Source organism: Stegostoma tigrinum, chromosome 1 (assembly GCF_030684315.1).
Source record: "Stegostoma tigrinum isolate sSteTig4 chromosome 1, sSteTig4.hap1, whole genome shotgun sequence".
Lineage (NCBI taxonomy): Eukaryota > Metazoa > Chordata > Chondrichthyes > Orectolobiformes > Stegostomatidae > Stegostoma > Stegostoma tigrinum.
Window position 1 is genome coordinate 1,632,431 of NC_081354.1, and position 25,402 is coordinate 1,657,832.

General features: G+C 42.5%; 1 protein-coding gene across 4 annotated transcripts in view; it reads right to left on the bottom strand.

The window, feature by feature from the left end:
- LOC125450732 (nuclear factor NF-kappa-B p105 subunit-like) overlaps positions 1-25,402 on the bottom strand; it is a 92,894-nt gene that overhangs the window by 21,814 nt on the left and 45,678 nt on the right. For 3 of the 4 annotated variants that reach the window (XM_048526825.2, XM_048526832.2, XM_048526815.2), the window contains exons 6-14: positions 21,366-21,517; positions 18,751-18,914; positions 15,969-16,127; positions 11,200-11,304; positions 6,701-6,792; positions 3,795-3,933; positions 2,252-2,371; positions 1,605-1,700; positions 559-717 (exon numbers count right to left, since the gene is read on the bottom strand). In XM_048526825.2, coding sequence (XP_048382782.1) covers positions 559-717; positions 1,605-1,700; positions 2,252-2,371; positions 3,795-3,933; positions 6,701-6,792; positions 11,200-11,304; positions 15,969-16,127; positions 18,751-18,914; positions 21,366-21,517 — 1,186 coding nt within the window. The remainder of the gene's footprint in view (positions 1-558; positions 718-1,604; positions 1,701-2,251; positions 2,372-3,794; positions 3,934-6,700; positions 6,793-11,199; positions 11,305-15,968; positions 16,128-18,750; positions 18,915-21,365; positions 21,518-25,402) is intronic. The other variant, XM_048526843.2, reaches the window with a different exon arrangement.

Below are 25,402 nucleotides of genomic sequence, written 5' to 3' on the forward strand. Positions count from 1 at the left end.
TACTCTGCTCCCATCTTGAACAATGAGGTGCATGAAATTGGAAAGAAAACAAAGTTCTGGAAACACCCAGCAGATGTGGCTACATTTGTGGTGAGAGAAACAGAGCTAAAGTCCAGTTAAGTTTCAGGTCAATGGTAACCTGTATGATGTCAGTGACTGAGGACTCAGCTATGACAAAGCAAAGGTGTCTTGATTAGATTTTCTCTTCCCTGTTCAGCCATTGAATCTTACAGAAATTATTTACATTAATCCAATTGAAAACATCTGATCAGAAAACAGAGATAATGGGAACTGCAGATGCTGGAGAATCCGAGATAACAAAGTGTGGGGCTGGATGAACACAGCAGGCCAAGCAGCATCTTAGGAGCAGGAAAGCTGATGTTTCGGGCCTAGACCCTTCAGCAGAAAGGGTCCTTTTCTGATGAAGGGTCTAGGCCGGAAACGTCAGCTTTTGTGCTCCTGAGATGCTGCTTGGCCTGCTGTGTTCATCCAGCCCCACACTTTGTTGATCAGAAAACAGCTCTTTTGACTTTAGTCACTAAAACACAACTGACTTACTTGCTGCTGTTTCTTCAGCAGTTACTGCTGGATCTGCAGCGTCCGAGTTACCGATGATCCCAGCGGATTGAGCTCCAGCCTCGGGTGTTGGCTGGTTGCTGGATGTAGAGCTTACAGCTGATTTCACACAATCGGAATTCTCAGTCAGGCAACAGACAGCTGCAACACAAGCAGAGTTTCCTTTAGCAGCAGGAACCTGATGGGCAGCTTGTCGGAAGAACAAGAAGAAGATTTTGTTTGTGTGAAGGTGGTGATTAAAAGGGAATTGAATAGTGAACACAGAGGTTGGCAGATGGGGAAACCTGGAAGGCCTCAATTACAAGATGTCTCCTAGAGGTTTTCCTAAGTGAGCATTAGATTCACTTCTGCCCTATGCAGTGTAAAGACCCCACCCACCCTTTCACTAATCACAACATCACAGAGACAGGAGCATTGTATAGAGTCTAGGATTTAAACTAGTAAGGCAGACATAATCCCCAGACTAGTATTCTGGGGACACAATTTCAAATCCCAGAATAGCAACTTGTGAAATTTAAAGGCAATGAATAAAACTGGAATCAAATGCTCACATCAGGGACAGTGTCCATGAAACCAACACCCACCCTTAGGGAAGGAAACTTCATGGAGAGAAATCTGTCTCCAGACTAACAGCTACGAAATAGCCAAGCAAGGCTCTCTGTTCAGGGGCAATCAGGGATAGGCAACAGATCATCCCATCAGAAAACAGAGAAATAAAAATCTACAACTTCACAAATCCCATATCCACAATCTAGAGGCCCCCTCCTCGTCTTCAACCTCGTATTGTTACACTCACTGAATATTAGACAAACTATAAAATGCCTCTGAGATAGTAGGAACTGCAGATGCTGGAGAATCCGAGATAACAAGGTGTAGAGCTGGATAAACACAGGAGGCCAAGCAGCATCAGAGGAGCAGGAAAGCTGACATTTCAGGTCTAGACTGAGGATGCTGCGTTCATCCAGCCCTACACCTTGTTTATATAAAATGCCTTGTTGATTTGCTGAACTTTATGATGTAACAATTACCGTGTTTCATTCCAGCACTGGAGTTTGTGGTCCCAGGCGTGTAAGTGTAACTACTGTAGTTGGAATATCCTTGAAACCCAGCAAAGTAATTGGAACCTGTAAGAAATGAAAACTAAATCAGGAATAACAACAATTCAAAGCAGCAGCTGTCAAGCATAGAGAATAAATCAGGACTTTTTGCAACAAGTTCCAGCTTCCATTTACTCAACAATAACTATTTCAGACTTTAGTCAAATTGTAATATGTTAAAAAGGGGAGAAATATGTAGAAAGTAGTCACTTCAAATTTATTTCACTTGATTCAACCTGGAGCAATGGAATATCCTCTATTAAAAGTTACTCTTCAAACAGGGATCATTCTAAACTGTACTATAAAAAAAGGAGATTGAGCAGGGTTAGGAGAATTAGCCTGTCAGAATGTGCATGTAACAGGAGTTTCTGTTCCTTGCAATGGAGGACTGTAAATTATGGGGATAGTAACATCTAAAATTCAACACTGGCTCCCAGAGGCACAGACACTGCAACTGCAGGTTAACACAAAAAACAGTGAAATTCCAATTCATGCCAAACTCTCAGCCACAGTTCACTGCTGGGACAGGCTACAACATAAGTCAACCATTTTCCTCCGTAAGTTCACATGATACTCACCTCCTCCTGCTCCACCCCCTCCTCCGTAAACCCCACCTCCTCCTGAGCCTGCTCCACCTCCAAAATGGTCAGAGAAATTTGGTAGAAGTTTCAGTCGCTTCCTTTGTACCTCCTCCTTGTCTGTGAGAGAGCAGGGAATAAACACATCACGTTAGTTTGAAAGTACAATGATAAACGGAAATTCAAAGGTTATAAAATTTTATACATATTATATTTTTGAAGACTTTGACAAGTTAGGAACATTACAAAACCATTTCTGAATAATGGATTCTGACAACATTTCATCATGTATAACAACAACTCGCATTTATATAGCATCAGCTATGGAGTAAAACAGAAGTCATTTCACTGGAGCCATTAGAAAACAAAATTTGACAGTGCTTCACACAAGGAGATGTTGGGGCAGGTGAACAAAACCTTTATCAAAAAGATGGGTTTCTGGATTGTCTTAAAGGAGAAGAGAAGGATAGAGATGTTTGGGAAGGGAATTCAAGAGCTTAGGGCAATCGCAACTAAAGACACAGACACCCGGGATTCTTAAGAGACCAAATTTAGAAAAGTGCAGGAATATTGGAGGGAATGTGAGGGGGTGAGAGTGTGGGGGTGGGAAGGGTGGGTGGAGTACGCGAGTGTGGGGTTGAGAGTGGTGGGTAAGGGTGTGGGGTTGTGAGGGTGGAGGTGCGGTTGAGGATGGGGGCTGGGGGGGTGGCGATGTGGATGTAGGTGTGAGGCCATTTGGGTGGGGGTGTGGGGGATGTCACTGGAGGGGGTTACAGAAATAGGACTGGATGAGGCCAGGGAGTGAACTGAAAAGCAGCTTCAGGTGATGAGACTGCAGACGTGTGACATCGTTATTCAATACTTTTTCTTTCATAAATATTGAGAACATTTAGGCCTTAGTCAATGGTTGAACAGAATTGGCATAAAAACCTCCACATGAAAAGGGAAATATGTTGAATATGTGTTTCTTTCATGATAAGGAATTGGCCATTTCAGACTGAGATGAGATGAGATGAAATTTCATCGAAGTGTTGGGAATGTTTGGAATGTTCTCCTAGCGAGTTTTGAGAAGATTTGTAGCTCAGGTTGAGGTTCTGGATGTGAGTTTGCTCGCTGAGCTGGAAGGTTAGTTTTCAGACGTTTCGTCACCATTCTAGGTAACATCATCAGTGAGCCTCCGACGAAGCGCTAGTGTTATGTCCCGCTTTCTATAACCAGATAAATAGAAAGCGGGACATAGCACCAGCGCTTCGTCGGAGGCTCACTGATGATGTTACCTAGAATGGTGACGAAACGTCTGAAGACTAACCTTCCAGCTCAGCGAGCAAACTGACATCCGGAATGTTCTCCTCCAGGAAGTCATGGGGGTTCAGCAAATTTAGACCCAGAGAGATGTGATGTTTGTACGCTGATAAAGATGGGACTTCTGTAACAATCTGGTGTTCGTGTAGTAGATAAGCCATGTTCCCATTGACTAGTGGAGCAGGTTAAAAAGGAAGTTATTGTGTGTAACCATAATGTGCTGAAAATGATTTCTCATTACCTTTAATCAGTGGGTAGTAGGTAAATGGCTTTGGTTCACTTGTTTCATTGTCAGATTTTCTACGAAGCTGTACAAACACAGACGCAGGTTTGGAAATGTCCACGTCCCGGTATTTTGGCGTTCTAAAAACTATAGCAAACTGTGAGGGAAGACTTGTTAGAAACACAATTTTTCCGTATGATGAAAATTGGAAAATGGAAGATTTGGTTAAGTCCTAACCATGTAACTTGTTGGGACTCAAAGACCGAAGAGAATTGGAGGCTCTCTGCTCTTCATTTACAAATGGAAACTGATGTCATAGAGAATATAAGCTAAAGTTTGCAAGCAAAAGGTATTATAGGTTTTATTACATTAATTTCTGTCCAAGCCCCAAGGATCTCCGCTGTTTGTTGCCTAGAAACAGCCTCCAAGGTGTTCTGAGGTACTGCATGCTTATTTCAGTATGCACCGTGATGTAGCAATTACTGGAAAGGGTGACAAAGAAAGATGGTCTCTCTCTTTATCTCTCTCAATGAAGTATTTGTGAATCCTGAAAATTTAAAATATCAGGATTACTAACTGTTTCGCAACTAAAATCCAATCTCAATATTTTCCATTGGTCTGCAACTACCAGCAATTGGATATATTCCTCAAAAAGCCACAGGAATGATGAGAAATCAACCCATTCCACCTTGTGCATGCAAACCCTTGAACTTGAGGGGTTCCTTTTTGCCTAGATTTCCTCACCCAGAATATCTTTGCAGAGCTGTGTAACTTTGCCCTTTCTATCCATATCTGCGTGTATTTGGAATAAAAGGGGATACAGTTTAATTCTGTATTACAGCTTAGTTAATAAACTATTGCTAAAAAACATCTTGCCTTTAATAAAGATGTTAATTTTGAATTTATCGAAGAAACTTGATTAAAGTCTCTCAACTTCTGGATTATAGTAAAAATGAAAACACATGATCATGTCGATGATCAAAAGTATAACATTCATATTTTTGGTATACCTTTAATGGTGTATTGTGGCTCGATTTCTACACACTCCTCCCATCAGTGTGAACACTTCGTAGTTAAACCATGCTTTCAAACACATGGATCACTTACTGATGATTAAATATGAAGTAGCATCAATGCATTTTCTTTTAATTTACTGTATCCAAACTGTGAAATCACCTTTTCTCTAACCTCGGACTGATTATCAACTGACTCATCCCTAAACATGAATAAAAAAATGACAGAAGTTCCAGGAAAAGCTCAGCAGGTCTGGCAGCATCTGTGAACAAAAATCAGATTTAATGTTTCAGATCTGGGGACCCTTTCTCAAATTAAGGAACATGAATTATTATTTGACAGAGTATTTATTTTGCTTTACACAAGCTTGAGAAGCAATACCTCATTTTTCAAACAGGCACTCTGCAAATTTCTAGACTAAATACTAAGTTCCACAATTTCACATAGTAGTTACTATTTCACTTTGCCACAGACATTTTTGGCTGTCAGTTACAGCTCCTATGGGCCTATCTTGCACTTCTTTGCTTGTCCCTGTTATCAATACCTCTCAGTTGTTTGATCTCTGTTCCTATCATGGATTTTGTCTCTTATTCTTTCCTCCTCCCTATCTCTGAATTTGCTTAAAACCTGTTATATCACTAACACTTTTCCTAGTCCTGGTAAAAAATCATCAGCTTGAAACTTTAACTCCTGTTTTTCTCCACGGTTGCTGCCAGACCTGCTGAGTTTCTCCACCACTTTTCGTTTTCATTTCAGATTTGCAGACTCCGCACCATTCTATTTCTTTCTGCCATGCCCAAACTAAATTCATTTCCACCAGCCATTTCTGTTTTAGTTTTAATCCTAATATCATGGTAGTTATCCTTCCCACAATTTAGTACTTTCAGCCAAGGACTACTCTTATCCTTATCCCAAACTTAAAACTTACAGAATTATGGTGACTGTTCCTGAAATGATTCCCCACTGAAACTTCAATTAATCACCTGGCTGGGCTCATTCTCCAACACTAGATCTAGTTCTACCCCTTACCTGGTTGGACTATTTGAAACACAGTGTTTCAAAAAGAAATCCTAGATAAACCTAACAAATTCTGCCCACTGCACCCATGTCAGTCCCAATCCCAGGGGAAGTTAAAAGCATCTACCCCATAACAACCCTGGGATTGGGACTGATGTACTGATATAGAGAACTGGTTGGCAGACAGGAAACAAAGATTAGAAATGAACTGGTCTTTCTCAGGATGGCAGGCAGTGACCAGCGGGCTACAGCAGAGATCAATGCTTGGACACCTGCTATTCACTTTATAGCAGTAAGATTTGAGTGGGGGAGCAGGGACGTCTTGCTACAATTATACAGGGCCTTGGTGAGACCGCAACTGGTGTAGTGTGTGCAGCTTTAGTCTCCTTGTCAGAGCAAGGATGTTCTATCTAAAGAGGGAGTGTAATGAAGATTTACCAGGCTGATTCCTGGGGTGGCAGGGCTGATCAGTGGAGAGAGACAGGATTAATTAGGACTATATTCACTGGAGCTTAGAAGAACGAGAGAGGGATCTCACAGAAACCTATGACATTCTAACATATAAAATTCTAACAGGACAAATGTGGGAAAGATGCTCCCAATAGCTGGGAATTTCAAAACCACGGGTCACCATCCAAGGAAATGGGGTAGGTCAACTTCAAAATAAATGGAATTCTCTGCCACAGAAAGTGGTTGAGGCCAAAACACAATGTTTTCATAAAGGAGCTAGACATAGTTGTTAAACTAAAGGGATCAAAGTGTATGGGGTGAAAGTGAGTTGGCTGAAAGGGCAGAATGTCTTCCTTCTATTTCATATGTTCTTAAATACCAGAAATCATCAGGAATAAAACGAGGATGCAGTGCAAATAGCATAGTGCTTTGTCTTTACCAACCTGCCGATGAACATCTGTTGGACCAAAGTCCCCAAACGCTTCCCAAATTCCACCATTTTCATCCTCTTCATAGAATCGAACCTGGATATCATCTGATTAAGAGAGAATGTTTATCAGGTGGTGGAACATGAACCAAGCAGTGAAAAGCAAAAATAAAAACTGCTGCATTTACACCTCAGCAAAGTTAGAAAGAACAAAGAGGTTTTTAAATCAGGCTGCAGAAAGACTGGTAATCTGGTAAATAAAAGGTTATTAATGAGCAACTCATCCATCAGATGTGTCAAAGCAAAAAATATAACAGTAATGTAACAGTAACAGTTCAAATGTAAGATAATAAAGTGTGAGGCTGGATGAACACAGCAGGCCAAGCAGCATCCCAGGAACACAAAAGCTGATGTTTTGGGCCTAGACCCTTCATCAGAGAGCTGTTGAAGGGTCTAGGCCCGAAACATCAGCTTTTGTGCTCCTGGGATGCTGCTTGGCCTGCTGAGTTCATCCAGCTTCACACTTTATTATCTTGGATTCTCCAGCATCTGCAGTTCCTGTTATCACAGCTCAAATGTTACAGTGTTGGTTGCTAAACATCTTTGGACATCAAACAATGAAAGCAGCTCCTTTAATTCTTTAAAGAGGCATCAAGCACATTAGAAAAAGGAGAGCCAGTGGATGTGATCTGTTTGATTTTCCAGAAGGCCTTTGACAAGGTGCCACACAGGGTGCTGCTAAATAAGAGCCGATGGTGTTAGGGGCAAGGTACTGGCATGGATAGAGGGTTGGCTGACTGGCAGAAGGCAGAGAGTGGAGATAAAGGCAGTCGGTACACACAGTGGTTGGTGTTGGGACTACAAATATTCACATTATGGACTAGACTAGACTAGATTCCCTATAGTGTGGAAACAGGCCCTTCGGCCCAACAAGTCCACTCCACCCCTCGAAGCATCCCACCAGACCCGTCCCCTTGTAACCCACACACCCCTGAACATTATGGGCAATATAGCATGGCCGATCCACCTAGCCTGCACATCTTTGGACTGTGGGAGGAAACCGGAGCAGCCGGAGGAAACTCACGCAGACACAGGGAGAATGTGCAAACTCCACAGGCAGTCACCCAAGGGTGGAATCGAACCCGGGTCCCTGGTGCTGTGAGGCTGCAGTGCTAACCACTGAGCCACCGTGCCCCATCCCCCCCATTAACAATCTGGACAAAAGAACTGAGGGCATAGTTGCTGATGATACAAAGACAGGTGAAGGAACAGGTAGTGTTGAAGAAGCAGGAAGACTGTAGAAGGACTTTGACAGGCTAGGAAAGTGGGCAAACAAGTGGCAGATGGAGAAAAATAGGATATGTGCTTTGGTAGGAAGAATAGAGATGTAGACTATTTTCTAAATGGGGAAAAATTTCTGAAATCTGACATTGGAATCATAGTTCATGATTCATTTCAGGTTTACGTGCAGGTTCAGTTGGCATTTAGAAAGGCAAATGCAATGTTAGCATGCATTTCAACAGGACTAGAATACAAGAATATGGAAGCTGTATAAGGCTCTGGTCAAACTGCATTTGGAATACTGAGTATATTCAGGCCACCTAACTAAAAGGAGAATGTGTTGGCTTTGGAGGGGATCCACAGGAATTTAGAAGAATGACTCCAAAGTTGAAGAGCAGTGGAGGACTCTGGGCCTGCACTTAATGTAATTTAGAACGATGGTGGTGGGAATGGGATCTAACTGAAACTTACAGAATACTGAAGTGGACTGGATTAAGTGGACATTGAGAAGATGTTTCCACTAGTAGGAGAGGCTAGGAGTGAAGGCACAGTCTCTGAGTGAAAGGATGACCCCTTTGAACGGAGGGGAGGAGGAATTCCTTCAGCCACAGGGTGGTGAATCTATGGAATTCACTGCTGCAGAGGGCTGTGAGGTCAAGTCATCGAGTACATTTCAGACAGAGATAGATAGGTTCTCACTCAGCAAGTTGATCAAGTCTTACTGGGAGAAGCAGGAGAATGGGGTTGAGAAACCTATCGGTTATGATCAAATGGTAGAACAGATTTGATGGGCCGAAATGCCAAATTCTTGCTCCTATATCTTATGGTGTAAGATTCAAACCTCTTGTCATATTGAAAACATTGTAAGTCACCTCTTATATCTTACATCTTATGGTATAAGAGGTGACTTACTATGTTTTTAATATGACGAGAGATTTGAATAGAGTAACGAGGTAAAGTTCCCTCTGGTGAGTCAGTCAATGGGAGTCACAGATTCAAAATCACTAGGAAAAGATTGAAGGTAACGGGTGAGGGGGAGAAATATTTACAGAGAGTTGTTGAAATGTGGAACACAACTAGACTTGAAAAGATAACGGAAGCTGATTCACAAAGAATTTAAAAAGCAGTGGGAGGGTGAGGATGCTCCAGGACTTCAGACACAGAGTAAGGCCCTGGGACTACAGGCCATCACTGTTTCAGGTTCCAGCACAGCTACAGCAACCCAAACATTCTCCTTGTGTGCTGTCAACTTCTGTGACTCCACAACAGTCAGATGGCCTTGCTTCTTGCTGTCATATTGATGAACTCTAACTATAGGAGCTGGGCTCAAAATAATTGCCAATGCTCTTCAGTAATTTAATCTGCGAGGAAAGCACTGACTTTTCATCGTGACTGGTTTCAGTTCAATCACATTTACACCATCAGTAACTTCAGATTTTCTTCCTCTTCTATTTTGTATTAATAAGACATTTAATTTGTTTTATTTCTTTTATTTATTACGCTCCAAGTAAAAGCATATCTCTCGAAGTAACATTTTTAAAGATTTATAACTGTGACAGCTACAAAATCACAACAAACACAAAACTGGACAAGATACAGTTATTGTAGTTTACAAAATTCCCCTGATATCATCACTGGGGAAGCTCTAGCAGTGACTACGCAGAGACTTCCTCAAACCTTATCATCTCTATCACTGCTACTAAATCATGAATTACAGTGATGGGTGTGTACGTGAGATAGAGAGCGCGCGAGAGAGAGCGAAGGCGAGGGTGAGAGAGCGAGAGCGCGCGAGGGCGAAGATGAGAGAGCGAGAGCGCGAGAGCGCGAGAGAGCGCGAGAGAGCGCGAGAGCGCGAGAGAGCGCGAGAGCGCGAGAGAGCGCGAGAGCGCGAGAGAGCGCGAGAGAGCGCGAGAGAGCGCGAGAGAGCGCGAGAGAGCGAGAGCGCGAGAGAGCGAGAGAGCGAGAGAGCGCGAGAGAGAGAGAGCGCGAGAGAGAGAGAGAGCGCGAGAGAGAGAGAGAGCGCGAGAGAGAGAGAGAGCGCGAGAGAGAGAGAGCGAGCGAGAGAGCGAGAGCGAGCGGGAGAGCGAGCGAGAAAGAGAGAGAGCATGCGAGAACAAGAGAGAAACAGAGACATCTAGATGGTGAAATACAGAGAGAATGAACAGTCAAACAGGTCATAGGTATTACTGTGGGCAGTACATGAGGTTGAATTAATGATTGTAAATTAATGGTTTGCCATGTTTTACTTTTCATTTCTGCTTTTTTTAAAGTTTTTTTTCCCTTTGGTGGATTAGTGGTCAGTGTTGGCACAGCAGAGAGTGTGGCACCAGCATCAGCCAGGGTAGGACTCTTGGTGCACAGCAGATTGGCCTGGCAGTGGAGCCAGGGACTCCTGGCTGTAGGGCGAGTGTGAGCTAATTATGGGACTGAGTGTTGACAAGGTGGGCCTAGCGGTGAGGAAATGATCCCTAAACAGTGGCGACTCCTACCCCAGTGGGTCTGGGGTAGATGGTGGTCAGGTGATGGAGGAGGGGTAATAGTGCATGTGTTGTTGGTGAGCCAGCTCAGGACTCATTGTGGAGGCTGAGGAACAAGGATCGGCTCTCTTTCAGTTCTATCTTTTTACTATTTTTATTCTTAAACTATTTAAAATGGTGCCAGATTGCAGCAACAATTGAAGCTTCTCACCGTATTTTACTGCATTATTTACTGCAAAATGCATGTGGCAACAAATCATTCAAATTCAAATAGTTGGATAAATTCAGTGCCATGACAGGTCAGTGTTCAACAGGGAAATGGGTCTTGGTGACAGTTTGGACAGGGGCTGTTGATGACGGACAGGGTATTGGATGATCTTGTGTTTACAACAGGATGTGGAGGGAAAGGCCAGTCAGGACAGTGCCAGAGTAGACAAACACCTCGACCCTCACTAAACGTGAAGCTAAGTTTAACCTACAGCTTTAACACTAAGGTTGAATGATGGTGTCTTCCATTTAAACTGATACACGTAATTTAAATTCACTATCAAGGGAGGCCATTAGGCTGAGAAACTGCCCATTCATAATGGAGAGCCAATTAAACCTTTAGAAGATCAAAAGGCAGTCAAATTGAGGTATACGCACGCTGACAAAGTGAGTTAGTGTAACAGGGTTAAGGTTATTTGGCCCAATCATCAAAAAAAAATCATAAAATATTAGATCATTTACATCAAGATATAACACTGAGTAAACAAACCTTTCTGGACTTTATCACAAAGTAGGTAAACCTCATCTCCTCCAACCACACATCCTGCAGTCTTATCCATTCTGACAATCCTCAAATTTGATGCATTTGGTGCCTCTGTAACATTGAAAATAAAAGTTAACCAAGGCTAAAAGAACGAAAAACAAAACCACAATTTACACTTTTATATCTGTGTGACGACAGTCAAAGGCTCCAGGCTCCAGGCTCCAGGCTCCATAAAAATGCATTTGTTGTTATCATTGAATGTTTTGCTGCTTTTGAAACTCACACATTAAAATGTCAGCCTTCTATTCCTACCGCAGCTTTTACAGACTTTCCCAGCCAATGAAGAAAGTGTTGACAGGTAGTCACTGTTGCAGGAAATGCAGCAACCAATTTGGACAGATCAAAATCATACAAGCAGCAAAATGATGGTCAGTTCTCATGGTGTTGGCTAGGGCTACCACAGGACAGTTAGTCATATGGGTTATTTTAAATCTCTCCAAGAAAATAGCTAGGGCCTCGGTTTAATTTCTCATCTGAAAGTACAACACTCCATTAAGGCCTTGCTGAAAGGGAAACCTAGAATTTATGGTCAAGGATCTGACCAGATGAAAGGAGAGACAGGCAGCAAGGGCGCTTCTCAGAGGTTCAGTGGGTGGATCTCACCTAGGTGCCCAGTTAAAGGTCTAGGAGGGAAACAAGTTCTTTTTATTCATTCATGAGATGTGGGTGTTGCTGGCTTGGCCAGTAATTATTGCCCAAGTCTTCTTGCTCCTTAAGAAGGTGGTGATCAGCTGCCTTTTAGAACAGTGCAGGGACAACTACAATGTTGCACGGGAACAAATTCCAGGATTCTGACCAATGAAACTGAAGGAATGAATATATTCCAGTAATACATTTCCAAGTCAGCATGAGGAATGACTTTGATGAAAACTTGGAAGTGGTGGTGTGCCTAGATGGGTTTGGAAGGTGCTGTCTGAGGATCTTTGGTGAATTTCTGCAGTGCATCTTGTAGGTTGTATACACTGCTGCTACTGAGCGTCAATGATAGAGGGTTTGTGGATGTTTGAGAATGTAAAAGAGTGGTGAAGGTAAACATTGGTCCTTCCGAGGATGAGAAGGCCAATTTAATAACTAGGAATGAGGAAATAGCTGAGACATTAAACAGTTATTTCGTGTCGGTCTTAGAACATAGAACATAGAACAGTCTTCACAGTGGAAGACACAAATAACATGCCGAAAACTAATGGCAAGAGGGTTATAGCAGGTGAGGACCTAGAAACTATCATTATCACTAAGGAGGCAGTGCTGGGCAAGCTAATGGGGCTAAAGGTAGACAAGTCTCCCGGCCCTGATGAAAGCTTCCCAGGGCACTAAAAGAGGTGATGGAGGAAATAGCAAATGCACTAGTAATTATTTACCAAAATTCAGTGGACTCTGGAGTTTTTCCCATAAATTGGAAAACAGCCAAAGTGACACTGTTGTTTAAAAAAAAGTAGACAAAAAGCAGGTAACTACAGGCCAGTTAGCTTAACTTCAGTAGTGGGGAAAATGCTTGAATCTATCATTAAGGAAGAAATAGCAAGACATCTGGATACAAGTTATCCCAATGGGAACACGCAGCATGGATTCATGAAGGGTAGGTCATGTTTAACTAATTTGTTGGAATTCTTTGAGGACATTACTTGCATGGTAGACAATGGGGAACCTGTGGATGTGGTGTATCTGGATTTCCAGAAGGCATTTGACAAGGTGCCTTACCAAAGGCTGCTACATAAGATAAAGTTGCACGGTATTACAGATAATATATTAGCATGGATAGAGGATTAGTTGACCAGTAGAAAGCAAAGAGTAGGGGTAAATGGGTGTTTTTCTGGTTAGCAGTCAGTGGCTAGTGGTGTGCCTCAGGGATCAGTGTTGGGACTGCAATTGTTTACAATTTACATAGATGATTTGGAGTTGGGGACTAAGTGTGGTGTGTCAAAATTTGCAGATGACCCTAAGGTGAGTGGAAGAGCAAAGTGTGCAGAAGACACTGAACGTCTGCAGAGGGATATAGATAGTCTAAGTGAGTGGGCAAAGGTCTGGCAGATGGAGTACAATGTTGTTAAGTGTGAGGTCATCCATTTTGGTAGGAATAACAGCAAAATGGACTATGTTTTAAACGGTAAAAAATTGCAGCAGAGATAATGGGAACTGCAGATGCTGGAGATTCCAAGATAATAAAATGTGAGGCTGGATGAACACAGCAGGCCAAGCAGCATCTCAGGAGCACAAAAGCTTTTGTGCTCCTGAGATGCTGCTTGGCCTGCTGTGTTCATCCAGCCTCACATTTTATTAACCAAAAAATTGCAGCATGCTGCTTTGCAGAGGGATTTAGGTGTCCTTATGCATGAATTGCTGGAGGTAGAACTGTAGGTGCAGCAGGTGATTAAAAAGGTAAATGGAATTTTGTCTGTCATTGCTGGAGGGATGGGGTTTAAAAACAGGGAGGCTATGCTGCAGCTGTATAGGGTCCTGGTGAGACCACACCTGCAGTACTGTGTGCAGTTTTGGTCTCCTTACTTGAGAAGAGATATACTAGCACTGGAGGGGGGTGCAGAGGAGAGTCACTCGATTGATTCCAGAGTTCAGAGGGTTGGATTATGAGGACAGACTGAGTAGACTGGGGTTGTACTCATTGGAATTCAGAAGAGTGAGGGGAGATCTTAAAGAAACATATTAGATTATGAAGGGAATGGATAAGGTGAAGGCAGTGAGGTTGTTTCCGCTAGCAGTGAAACTAGAGGACATTGCCTCAAAATAAAGGGAAGCAGATGTAGGACTGAGGTCAGGAGGAACTTCTTCACCCAAAGGGTTGCGAATCTGTGGAATTCCCTACCCAGTGAAGCAGTTGAAGCTACCTCGCCGAATGTTTTTAAGGCAAGGCTAGATAAATTTTTGAACAGTAAAGGAATTAAGAGTTATGGTGAGTGGGCAGGTAAGTGGAGCTGAGTCTCAAAAAGATCAGCCACGGTCTTATTAAATGGTAGGCCAGGCTCGAGGCGCCAGATGGCCTACTCCTGCTCTTTAGTTCTTATGAGTTAATGAGAATCTCGTGAAAATCTGATTTCACCAAGAATCACTTTCCATTGCACTCAACTTTACTCTTGATGAAAATTAACATTAAGGTAACAGCTCTCCTGATGAGATAGTAGGAACTGCCGATGCTGGAGAATCTGAGATAACACGGTGAGAAGCTGGATGAACACAGCAGGCCAAACAGCATCACAGAGCAGGAAAGTTTGGCACTTTGGTTCGGGACTCTTCTTCAGAACATCTCTCCTGATGAACCCAGTTCATTTTAAACGTTTCCCTTGTAGTCCTTAATGCTTGATCTGAACATGCTATTTTGAAGGGGAACAGAACAAAGGCTAAGCTCTGGCAAGTGCAGATCTAATATAACAGTTGGGTAAATTAGCAAACATTCTTGGGACTTTCAATTCCTGTCTGCTCGCAGCTACAGGATTCATGGCTTAAAAACAGCCAGTCCATCAAAAATGACAATTCGGTGATGCTCCATTCCTCACTTTTTAAATTCTTTTTGGGATGTAACTATCGTCAACAAAGCTGTTCACCCTTAGCTGCCTTAAACTCAGTGATCACTCAACCATTTCACAGGACAGTTAAAAGTCAACAACGTTGCTGTGGGTCTGGAGTCACATGTAGGCCAGACCAGGTAAGGATGGCAGATTTCCTTTCCTAAAGGCACCAGTGAACCAGAAGAGTTTTTATAACAATTAACAGTGGTTATGTGGTTGTCATTAGACTAGATTTTATTTAATTCAAATTTCACCATCTATTGTGGCAGGATTCAAACCCATGTCCCAGAGAACCAGCCTGGGTCCCGAGATTACTTGCCTGTTGACACTAACACTACACCACTGAATCCATGATTTTGATAACAGTGGATGGAGATTTACTGTTACTTCAAAAGATTTACTTGACTTAATCCATCGCTAAAGAACTTAGAGATGATTTAGGGAAAAAAAGAGCAGTAATGCACTCAAGTTACAGCAAAAAAAAACACAATAGTAGGAGCTGGAGGTCATTGGTTCCGCCAATTTTGTTCCACAGTTCAACAAGATCAAGCCTATTATCTGGATTAGCTCTACCTTCTTGCACTATCTTCATATTCTCAAGTTTTCTCAGTGTCTAAAAACCTATCGATTGCAGCCTGGAATGTATTTTGCAAAGAACCATGCACAGCTCTCTGTGTTGGAGAATTCCAAAGATTCACAATTTTCCAAGTAAACAATTTTTTCCTCATCTCAGTCTGAAGCAGACGAGGCTTTGACCCTCATTCCAGATTCCACAGGGGACACACTCCAACATCTACAAGGTCAAGCTCCTTAAGAACCACGTACAATTCAACTGGATCACTCTTTTAAATTCCAGAAATAAATGCCTAATCTCCTCAATTACTGTTCATAGAAAGTCCCCTCTGAAGTAAGTAAATCTTTCCTTACATATACAGTACTCCAGACTGATCTCACCAAGATTCAAAATGATTGTAATTAGACATCTTTGTTCTAACTCCTCTGTAACAAAGTGTCTAACATACCGTTTGCCTCGCTAATTATTTAAACCCTTATAAAATGTTTATTCACCAAACAAAATTCTGCAGTATAGAAAATACAATAATCAGAGTTATTGAAAGGATAAACAAACTTTGTAACATTCCAGTTCACTATCACTTTGAGTTTGGCAAGCAGCAGATTTATAAAGTGTCCACTTACTGCTGTCATAGATGGGGTCAGAAATGACAGGTTCCAATTTGCGTGTAAATCGACAGCTGCTGTCTGGAAGCAGAGCTGTAAACATGAGACGTACGACACTCAGGTCCATTTCTTTCGCTTGTTGTATGGAAGCCTGATGGATTAACTCCTTTTCACGTTCTACAAACAGGCGTCACAGTAATGCAAGATTAATTCATTAATATTCTCACATACGAAACAGAAAGTAAACTTGAATGACACTGTGTTTACGTAGCTCCTTTAACATGGTAACATATTCCTAAAATGAATTAAAGATATTCTAGTAGGACCGGTGACCAAATGTTCAGCCTGGAAGTTAACTTTGAAAATGTGCCTTGAGAGGAGAGGTTTAAGGAGGGAGTTCCAGAAGTTAGCATTCAGGCAGCTGACAACATGCAGCAATAAAATTTACAGATCTTCAAGGCCTGATTCAGAGGAGTGCACGTTTGCAGGATTGACAGGTTGGAGATGGTTAAAAACATGGTGATAAATAAAGATACAGGTTATTGTGCCTGTGCACACTCTTTGAAAGAGCTTTTGAATTAGAGCAGGGAAACAAGACTATGCCCATTGCCTGATAATAAAATGTGAGGCTGGATGAACACAGCAGGCCAAGCAGCATCTCAGGAGCACAAAAGCTGACGATTCGGGCCTAGACCCTTCATATGCTGCTTGGCCTGCTGTGTTCATCCAGCCTCACATTTTATTATCTTGGAATCTCCAGCATCTGCAGTTCCCATTATCTCTATGCCCATTGCCTGAAAGCTTTTCCTTTTTAATTATTGTGTGTGGAGTCAGAGGAGATAGGGGAAGCACTAAATGAATATTTTTCAACAGTATTCACTCTAGAAAATGACAACGTTGTCAAGGAGAATACTGAGATACAGGCTACTAGACTAGGTGGGATTGAGGTTCACAAGGAAGAGGTATTAGAAATCCTACAGAGTGTGAAAATAGATAAGTCCCCTGGGCCAGATGTGATTTATCCTAGGATCCTCTGGGAAGCCAGGGAGGAGACTGCCGAGCCTTTGGCATTGATCTTTAACTCGTCATTGTCTACAGGAATAGTGCCAGAAGACTGGAGGATAGCAAATGTGGTTCCCCTGTTCAAGAAGGGGAGTAGAGACAACCCTGGTAATTACCGACCAGTGAGCCTTACCTCAGTTGTTGGTAAAGTGTTGGAAAAGGTTATAAGGGATAGGATTTATAATCATCTAGAAAAGAATAAATCGATTAGGGATAGTCAGCACGGTTTTGTGAAGGGAAGATCGTGCCTCACAAACCTTATTGAGTTCTTTGAGAAGGTGACCAAACAGGTAGATGAGAGTAAACCGGTTGATGTGGTGTATATGGATTTCAGCAAGGCGTTCGATAAGGTTCCCCACAGTAAGCTATTGTACAAAATGCAGAGGAATGGGATTGTGGGAGATATAGCAGTTTGGATCAGAAATTGGCTTGCTGAAAGAAGACAGAGGGTGGTGGTTGATGGGAAATGTTCATCCTGGAGGTACCGCAAGGGTTGGTGTTCGGACCACTGCTGCTCGTCATTTTTATAAATGACCTGGATGAGGGCGTAGAAGAATGGATTAGTAAATTTGCAGACGACACTAAGGTCGGTGGAGTTGTGGATAGTGACGAAGGATGTTGTAGGTTACAGAGAGACATAGATAAGCTGCAGAGCTGGGCTGAGAGGTGGAAAATGGAGTTTAATGCAGACAAGTGTGAGGTGATGCACTTTGGTAGGAGTAACCGGAAGGCAAAGTACAGGGCTAATGGTAAGATTCTTGGTAGTGTAGATGAGCAGAGAGATCTTGGTGTCCATGTACACAGATCCTTGAAAGTTGCCACCCAGGTTGACAGGGTTGTTAAGAAGGCATACAGTGTTTTAGCTTTTATTAATAGAGGGATCGAGTTCTGGAACCAAGAGGTTATGCTGCAGCTGTACAAAACTCTGGTGCGGCCGCAGTTGGAGTATTGCGTACAGTTCTGGTCACCACATTATAAGAAGGATGTGGAAGCTTTGGAAAGGTTGCAGAGGAGATTTACTGGGATGTTTCTTGGTATGGAGGGAAGGTCTTACGAGGAAAGGCTGAGGGGCTTGAGGCGGTTTTCGTTAGAGAAGAAGGTTGAGAGGTGGCTTAATTGAGACATATAAAATAATCAGAGGGTTAGATAGGGAGAGCCTATTTCCTAGGATGGTGACGGCGAGCATGAGGAGGCATAGCTTTAAATTGAGGGGTGAAAGATATGGGAGAGATGTCAGAGGTAGTTTCTTTACTCAGAGAGTAGTAAGGGAATGGAACGCTTTGCCTGCAACGGTAGTGGATTCGCCAACTTTAAGTACATTTAAGTCATCATTGGATGAGCATACAGACATACATGGAATAGTGTAGGTTAGATGGGCTTCAGATTGGTATGACAGGTTGGCACATCAAAGGCCGAAGGGCCTGTACTGTGCTGTAATGTTCTTTGTTCTATTTATCCAAGTCTCTTTTGAAAATTCCTGTTGAATCTACTTCCACCATCCTTTCAGGCAGCATGTCCCAGATCATAACAACTCACTGTGTTTTTAAAATAAAACCTAATCATTCTGAGCCTTCAGATATCTTAAAATTCTCGTACAATACCTGAAACTTTTAAATTCTCGTATAAGCATTGATCAACAGGCTGGTTGTTATATTCCTATCTCTTCCCAACAGCACCTTGATCAAGATTTCATGTGAATGGGAAATCACAAGTTAATTGCAAATAAGTTGAAGCTGACCTGTGAGCTCCCTCTGACCGTAGCCTTCGTTGTGTCGATGATTTAATTCTGGGTGAATTACAACTCCATTGTTATAACCCATCACATAAGCCTGTGTCATTCTCTGCTCAAGCGTACTGGCAACATTCTTCTTTGTCACGTGGAGAATACCAAGGTTCGGAAATCTGGGGAAGTAACAAACACCATGAATTGACAAAAAATGCTATTTCCATGCAACAGGCTGTTGCTCAGTCAACCAGATTCCTGACACATTGATCCTGAAACTCCCAAACTCAAGCCTTCCCTGAGCCAATGCTTTCTATTCTGTTTCTGTTTGTCCTGTGGGGTGTCCACATGCGTATTGGGTAGTACTCACTTATCCAGACCCAATAAGAAGTTTAGTCAAAACAGGCACAATGTCAAGTGGAATGTTCGTGGCCCACATCACTACTGAACGTCTGCAGATTTTCACATGGGAATTACAGTGAGATAACACAAATACATTCTGCTGAGTATAGTCCGAGACAGTGGAAGCTAAATGGCATCATTTTAAAAGGGGCTCCAGGAGTGGACATACCCATCTTTGAAGATGAACATTAAAGCTGAAAAGCTTGTTTAATACTATGGCACACAGAATCTGAAGCAAGAGTCTAGAATACATCAGCAAGAGAGTTATCCTAAAGCTTTACATATTTCTGGGGTTATGCCTTAGCTAGAGTATTGTAAACAATTATAGGAACTTTGCTTTAGGAAAAATGCCGCGTCTTGGTGATAAGAGATTGATTAAAATGTTTGTATGAGGGAATCTAATTATACAGAGAGGCAGAGATTGTGCTGCACTGAGCAGACAAAGTTAAGGGAAGAATTAGTGCAGTCTTTCAAAGTTATGAAGGATTTTGATACAGTAAATAAGAAGAAATTGTTTTGACTTAAAGAAGATTTGGAACCCAGAGGGCACAGATAATTCCCAAAAACAAAAAAAACAGGTATTTAATACAGTGTTTACTTTGGAATGCACTGCCTAAAAAGTCAGTGGAAGCAGATTTAACAAGAATTTACAAAGAAATAAAAGTGAAAAATAATTGTAATAAAAAGTGATGTGATTATGGGGAAGAGCAAGAGAGTTGGTCTCACTGGATGGCTCAAAGAGTTGGCACAGGGACAATGGGCTGAATGGTCTCCTTTGATTCTATTAATGTCACCAATATGTAAAACAATCTATTTTGAAAGAATGCTACAGTGTGTTAGTTAATATGTGACCGACAAGTTTCTAGAATGCTCAGGAGATAAGGTGAGGTCATGAGGTGTATCGACATTGGATGCAGTCCAGAGGCATTTCCCACTTTGTACCACCGCAGTTCGATTTCACACAGAAACAAGCCCAAAACTCATTCAACTATCTCAGAGAGTCAAGGAGGAATTCCTCACTGTTCTCCTTAAAACTGGTGGAGTAGTGTATGTCCTGGATAGAGAATTGGTTGGCAGACAGGAAGCAAACAGTACGAATAAACATGTCTTTTCCAGCATGGCAGACAGGGACTAGAGGAATACCGCAGGGATCAATGCTTTGAACCCAGCTACTCACAATATATGTTAATGATTCGGATGAGGGAACTAAATGTAACATTTCCAAATTTGCTCACAACACAAAGCTGGGTGGGAGGGTGAGCTGTGAGGAGGATATAAAGGTGTTTCAGTGTGATTGGAACAGGGTGAGCGAGTGAGAGGAAACATGCAAATGCAGTACAATGTGAATAAAAGTGTGTGGTTATTTCACTTTGGTACCAAAAACAGGAAAGTAGTTTGTTATCTGAATGATTAAAGCTTGGGAAAGGGGAAGACCTGGCTGTCCTTGTATACCAGCCCCTGAAAGTAAGCATGCAGGGACACAGTGAAGAAAGCAAATGGTATGTTGACCTTCATAGCAAGAGCATTCGAGTACAGGAGCAGGGATTCTTGCTGCAGTTGTATAGGGCCTTGGTGAGACCATCTGGTAAACTGTGTACAGTTTTGGTTTCCTTACCTGAGGATGGATATTCCGGTTGAAGGACATGGGGTAGGCTGGGAGAAGATATGGGGGAAGAGATCCACGGAAGTGGTAGCTTCATGGTATTATCACTGCAAGAGTAAGTAGCGGTGCTAGAATAGTAATCTAGAACCCCAGGTTAATGTTTTAGGGTCATGGGTTCAAATGTTACCATGGCGAAATCAGAATTCAATAAAAATCCTGAATTAAAAAGCTAGCCTAAAAGTAACCAGGTAACAATTGCTGACTGCCATAAAAATCCATTTGTTTCACTAACACCCTTTAGGGAAGGAAATGTGCTGTCCTTGCCTGGTCAAGCCTACATGTGACTCTAGACCGACAGCAACGTCGTTTGTTCTGAGGGCTCTTACGGTGTAGTATAGTGTTCCCCACTCTTGGCAAGGAGTCCCAGGTTCAAGTTTCACCTGCACTAGAGGTTTGCATAACATCTTTGAACGGGTTGTTTAGAAATGATCTACACTAAGTAGCTAATGCAACTAAAACATATTCAAAATCTAACAACATGATGACATTTACATTGTAAGAAAGAGAAAGTTGTGATGTTGAATTATTCACCCAAAAAAAAATTTTAAAAGAAGTTCAAACTTACGTTGAAATCATTTCCTTGGGACCCACTTGAACTAAACATATTCCTTTTTCACACTGTTTGCCAACGAGACTGTGAGCATGGAGATGTACATTATCCTTCCCATAGGTCACCAACTGAACAACAATCTTTGCTTGTCCAACGTAGTTGCATATCTAAACAGAATGAGACAATTACATTATTGATAAATGAAGACATCACAGTATAGCATCTGATATCAACCTTGAGAAACACCGGTCAAACAGCTTCCTGTTTCTTTCATAAATCCCTGAAAACACTATGCAGTCTATTCCATTCCAGCTATACTTCCCACATTTCCCTCAAGTTGTTCTTTACAAACCCATCCTGTGCTCTCTTGACTCTGATACAAAAAGTCACAGGATTCATTCAACCTAATCAATCAGGACAGACACCTTGCTCATTGCTCATTTTAGAAAGGAGGAATATTTGTGGAAAGAATGATAAACATTTACGACGGATACAATTCAGAAACTCCGGGTATTATTAACTTTGTTTTATATGTCATAAGTTTACACTTAATGACAAGCTAAAGCTAAATTTTATCTAATAATCAACTTTTCATCCCATCACGATTGCACTTTCACACCATAACAGCCCTTTGGTAACAATGTTTAGTTTTTACTCTTAATTCATAAAAGAGACCTTAATTCTTCCAAAGTCAACATTCTATAACAGTACATTTTAAAACTTAGAACACAGAACATTACAGCACAGTACAGGCCCTTCGGCCCTCGATGTTGTGCCGACCTGTCATACCGATCTCAAGCCCATCTAATCTACACTATTCCATGTATGCCCATATGCTTATCCAATGACGACTTAAATGTACCTAAAGTTGGCAAATCTACTACCGTTGCAATATTGTTACAGAGCATCTCACACAGAAATACAGGCATCTGACTTAGGTGCATATCTGTAAGTACTTGAAATAGGTATCTGATATGGACAGGAAATTCTGGGACCCAGACAGTCTAAGGAACTGTCGTCAATAGTGGAATAACTAAATCAGAAATGTTGAAGAGGTCAGAATTGGGCAGCACAGTGATTCAGAAAACATTGCCTTCACACAGATCAAAACAACAAATCCCAATGGCAATCACCAACAATGCTAGATGAACCTCTCTATTCCCCATGGTGGAACATTCCTGTTGTGTGTGTTTGATTGTACAGTGATAATGTCGTTAAGTTGTGAGTAGCTCTACACTGGAAGCTACAATTGACAGTTCCTCAGTCCTGAACTCAAGTGGAGACAGATTTTACATGCTGCTGTCTTTATAATGTTTGTCCTTCCTAAAAGAATTCACCGAGATCAGCGTTGAATACAGCAGGAACGGCTTCACTCACTGTGCACCAAGTGCTGAAAGGAGGTCACCCTTAAAACAGGAAACATTCTGTAATGACAAATATTTATCATGGGCATCACACTCCTGCATTTTTCCTGTCTGTTCACTGGTCAATCCCACACCTTCTCGAAGGATTCTACAACAAGGAAGTGAATGTTAAATTTAAGGTAGGCCATGAGTCAAAAAACACTTCCACTCTCAAAATCAGTATTAGAATTAGGTTTTATTGTAATGTGCACTCAAGTACAGGGATACAGGAGTGCAGTACAAGGTCACCATTCCCAGCACCATCTTACGTACAAAGTGGAAAAATAAAGAAAGTAGTTAAAAGTTCAACAATACAGCCCTTCTATAGCCATGGCCTGCAGTCACTCTACACTGAGCTCTCCCCATGAGGACTCACTCCCCACTCTGCTGGGCTGAGTCTCTCACTGCAGACTGCCACTCAAACTCGCCAGCCCCTCCTCCACTGGCCAAAGTCTTGCTGGTCCCATCTGCTGCCACGCTCCAGTCTCCAAAGCCTTTGCCACACTGCCTCCATGGCTGAGCTCTCTCCACAATGTAAATTTAAATAAAAAACTAAAACACTTTAAAAAAGACAACAAACTGGAAGAAAAAGAAAAAGGAAAAGCAGATGGGACGGGCGAACCCCATCCATTGGAATGGGAATCAGAAATTCCCTCCCAAAAGAAACACAGTTGAGGCTAGTGATCAATTAGAAAATTCCAGACTAGGATTAATAGTTTTTGATTTGGCAAAGTTAGCAAATGTTATAGAACTAAGGCAAGTAGATGGAGTTAGGACCCAGATTGGCTTTTTTCTATATAAAATTGTTGAGCAGAGAGGCTGAAAGGCCTCAGAGTGCTCCAAACACCTCAAATAAATAACACTTCTTACTTAGAGTTGTAGGAACTGCAGATGCTGGAGAATCTGAGGTAATAAGGTGTAGAGCTGGATGAACACAGCAGATCAAGCAGCATCATAGGAGCAAGAGAACTGACATTTCGGGCTTCTGCAGCCACGTGGGAAGGTGGTTTACTAGTCGAGGAAGGGACTACAGCATCCCTGAGGGAATGATCCCTGAAAAATGCAGACAGGGGAGTGAGGGGAATATTTGTTTGGTGGTGGCGTTTGGCAGGAGATATCTGAAATGGCAGAGAATGATCCTTTAAATGCAGAGGATGATAAGTCAGGACCAGGGGACCCGATCGCGCTGTTGCGAGTGATGGGGAGGGGCAAGGGCAGAAACACAGATGATAGGTTGGATGCGGCTGAGGGCCCTCTCAACGATGGTGGGTGGGAATCCACAGTCATGGAAGAAGCAAGCATATCAGCAACACTGTTTTGGAAAGTGGCATCATCTGAACAGATGTGACATAGAGGAAGGAACTGGGAAAATGGGATGGAGACCTTGCAGGATGTGAGGTGTGATGACCTGCAGTGAAGGTAGCTATTGGGAGTCAGTGGCTTTGTAGTGGGTGGCAGTGGACAGTTTATTACCTAAAATGGAGACAGAGAGGTCAAGGAAAGGAAGCAAGTGTCTGAAATGGACAATTTGAAAATTATAGAGGGATGGAAATTGGAAGCAAAATGAATGAAGTCTTCAAGATCCCAGTGGGAGCATGAAGGAACACCAAATCAGTCGTCAATGTACGGAGAAAGGATTTGCGGGACGGGTCCAGTGTAAGACGGGAATAAGGATTGCTCCACATACTCCATAAAACAGCGGCACAACTAGGACCCATGAGGGTGCCCATAGCCACTTCCTTTGTTTTGGTAGAAGTGAGATGAATTAAGGGAGAAATTGTTCAGTGACAGAACAAGATCAGCCAGGCAGAGGAGCGGGATTGTTCAGGCCTCTGGTCAAGGAAGAAGCAGAGAGGTCTCAGACTGTCCTGGTGGTATAGAGGGATTGGACATTCATGATGAACAGGAGGAAGTTGGGGCTAGGGAACTAGAAATTGTCAATGAGTTGGAGGGCATCAGAGGTATTGCGGATGTAGGTGGGCAGGGTCTAAACAAGTGGGGAAGGATGGTGTCAAGGTAGGAGAAAATGGGCTCGATGGGGCAGGGCCAAGCTGATACAATGGGTCTACCAGGGCTGTCTGGTTTGTGGATTTTGGGAAAGAGGTGGAAGCAGGCTGTCTGGGGTTGAGAGACTACCAGGCTGGAGGAAGTGGGGTGGGGAAGATCTCCGGGGGTAGCGAAATCGGTGACAATCTTGCAAACAATGGCTTGATGTTTGGACTTGAGGTCATGGTCCAGGGTCGGTAGGAAGAAGTGTTAGAGAGTTGGCACTGATCCTCCATAAGGTAAAGATCAGTGTGCCGGACTACAACAGCACCAGCTTTGTCAGCCAGTTTGATAACACAGTTAGGGTTGGACTTAAGAGAGCGAAGTGCAGTAATTTCAGAAGGGGACACGTTAGAGTGGGTGAGACGAGCAGAGAAATGGAGATGACCGATGTCACATTGGCAGTTTTCAATGAAGATATCAAGGACAGGTAAGAGGCCCAGGGAAGGGGTCCAAGTGAAGGGATCAGCGGAACAAGGAGGGGGATAGTCCTGTCCAAAGAGGTGAGCGTGGAGACAGAGGTGGCAGGAAAACTGCTCAATGTCATGATAAGGCCAAAATTGCCAAGGATAGTACATTCAGTGTCAGAGGGGGGGAAGGTCA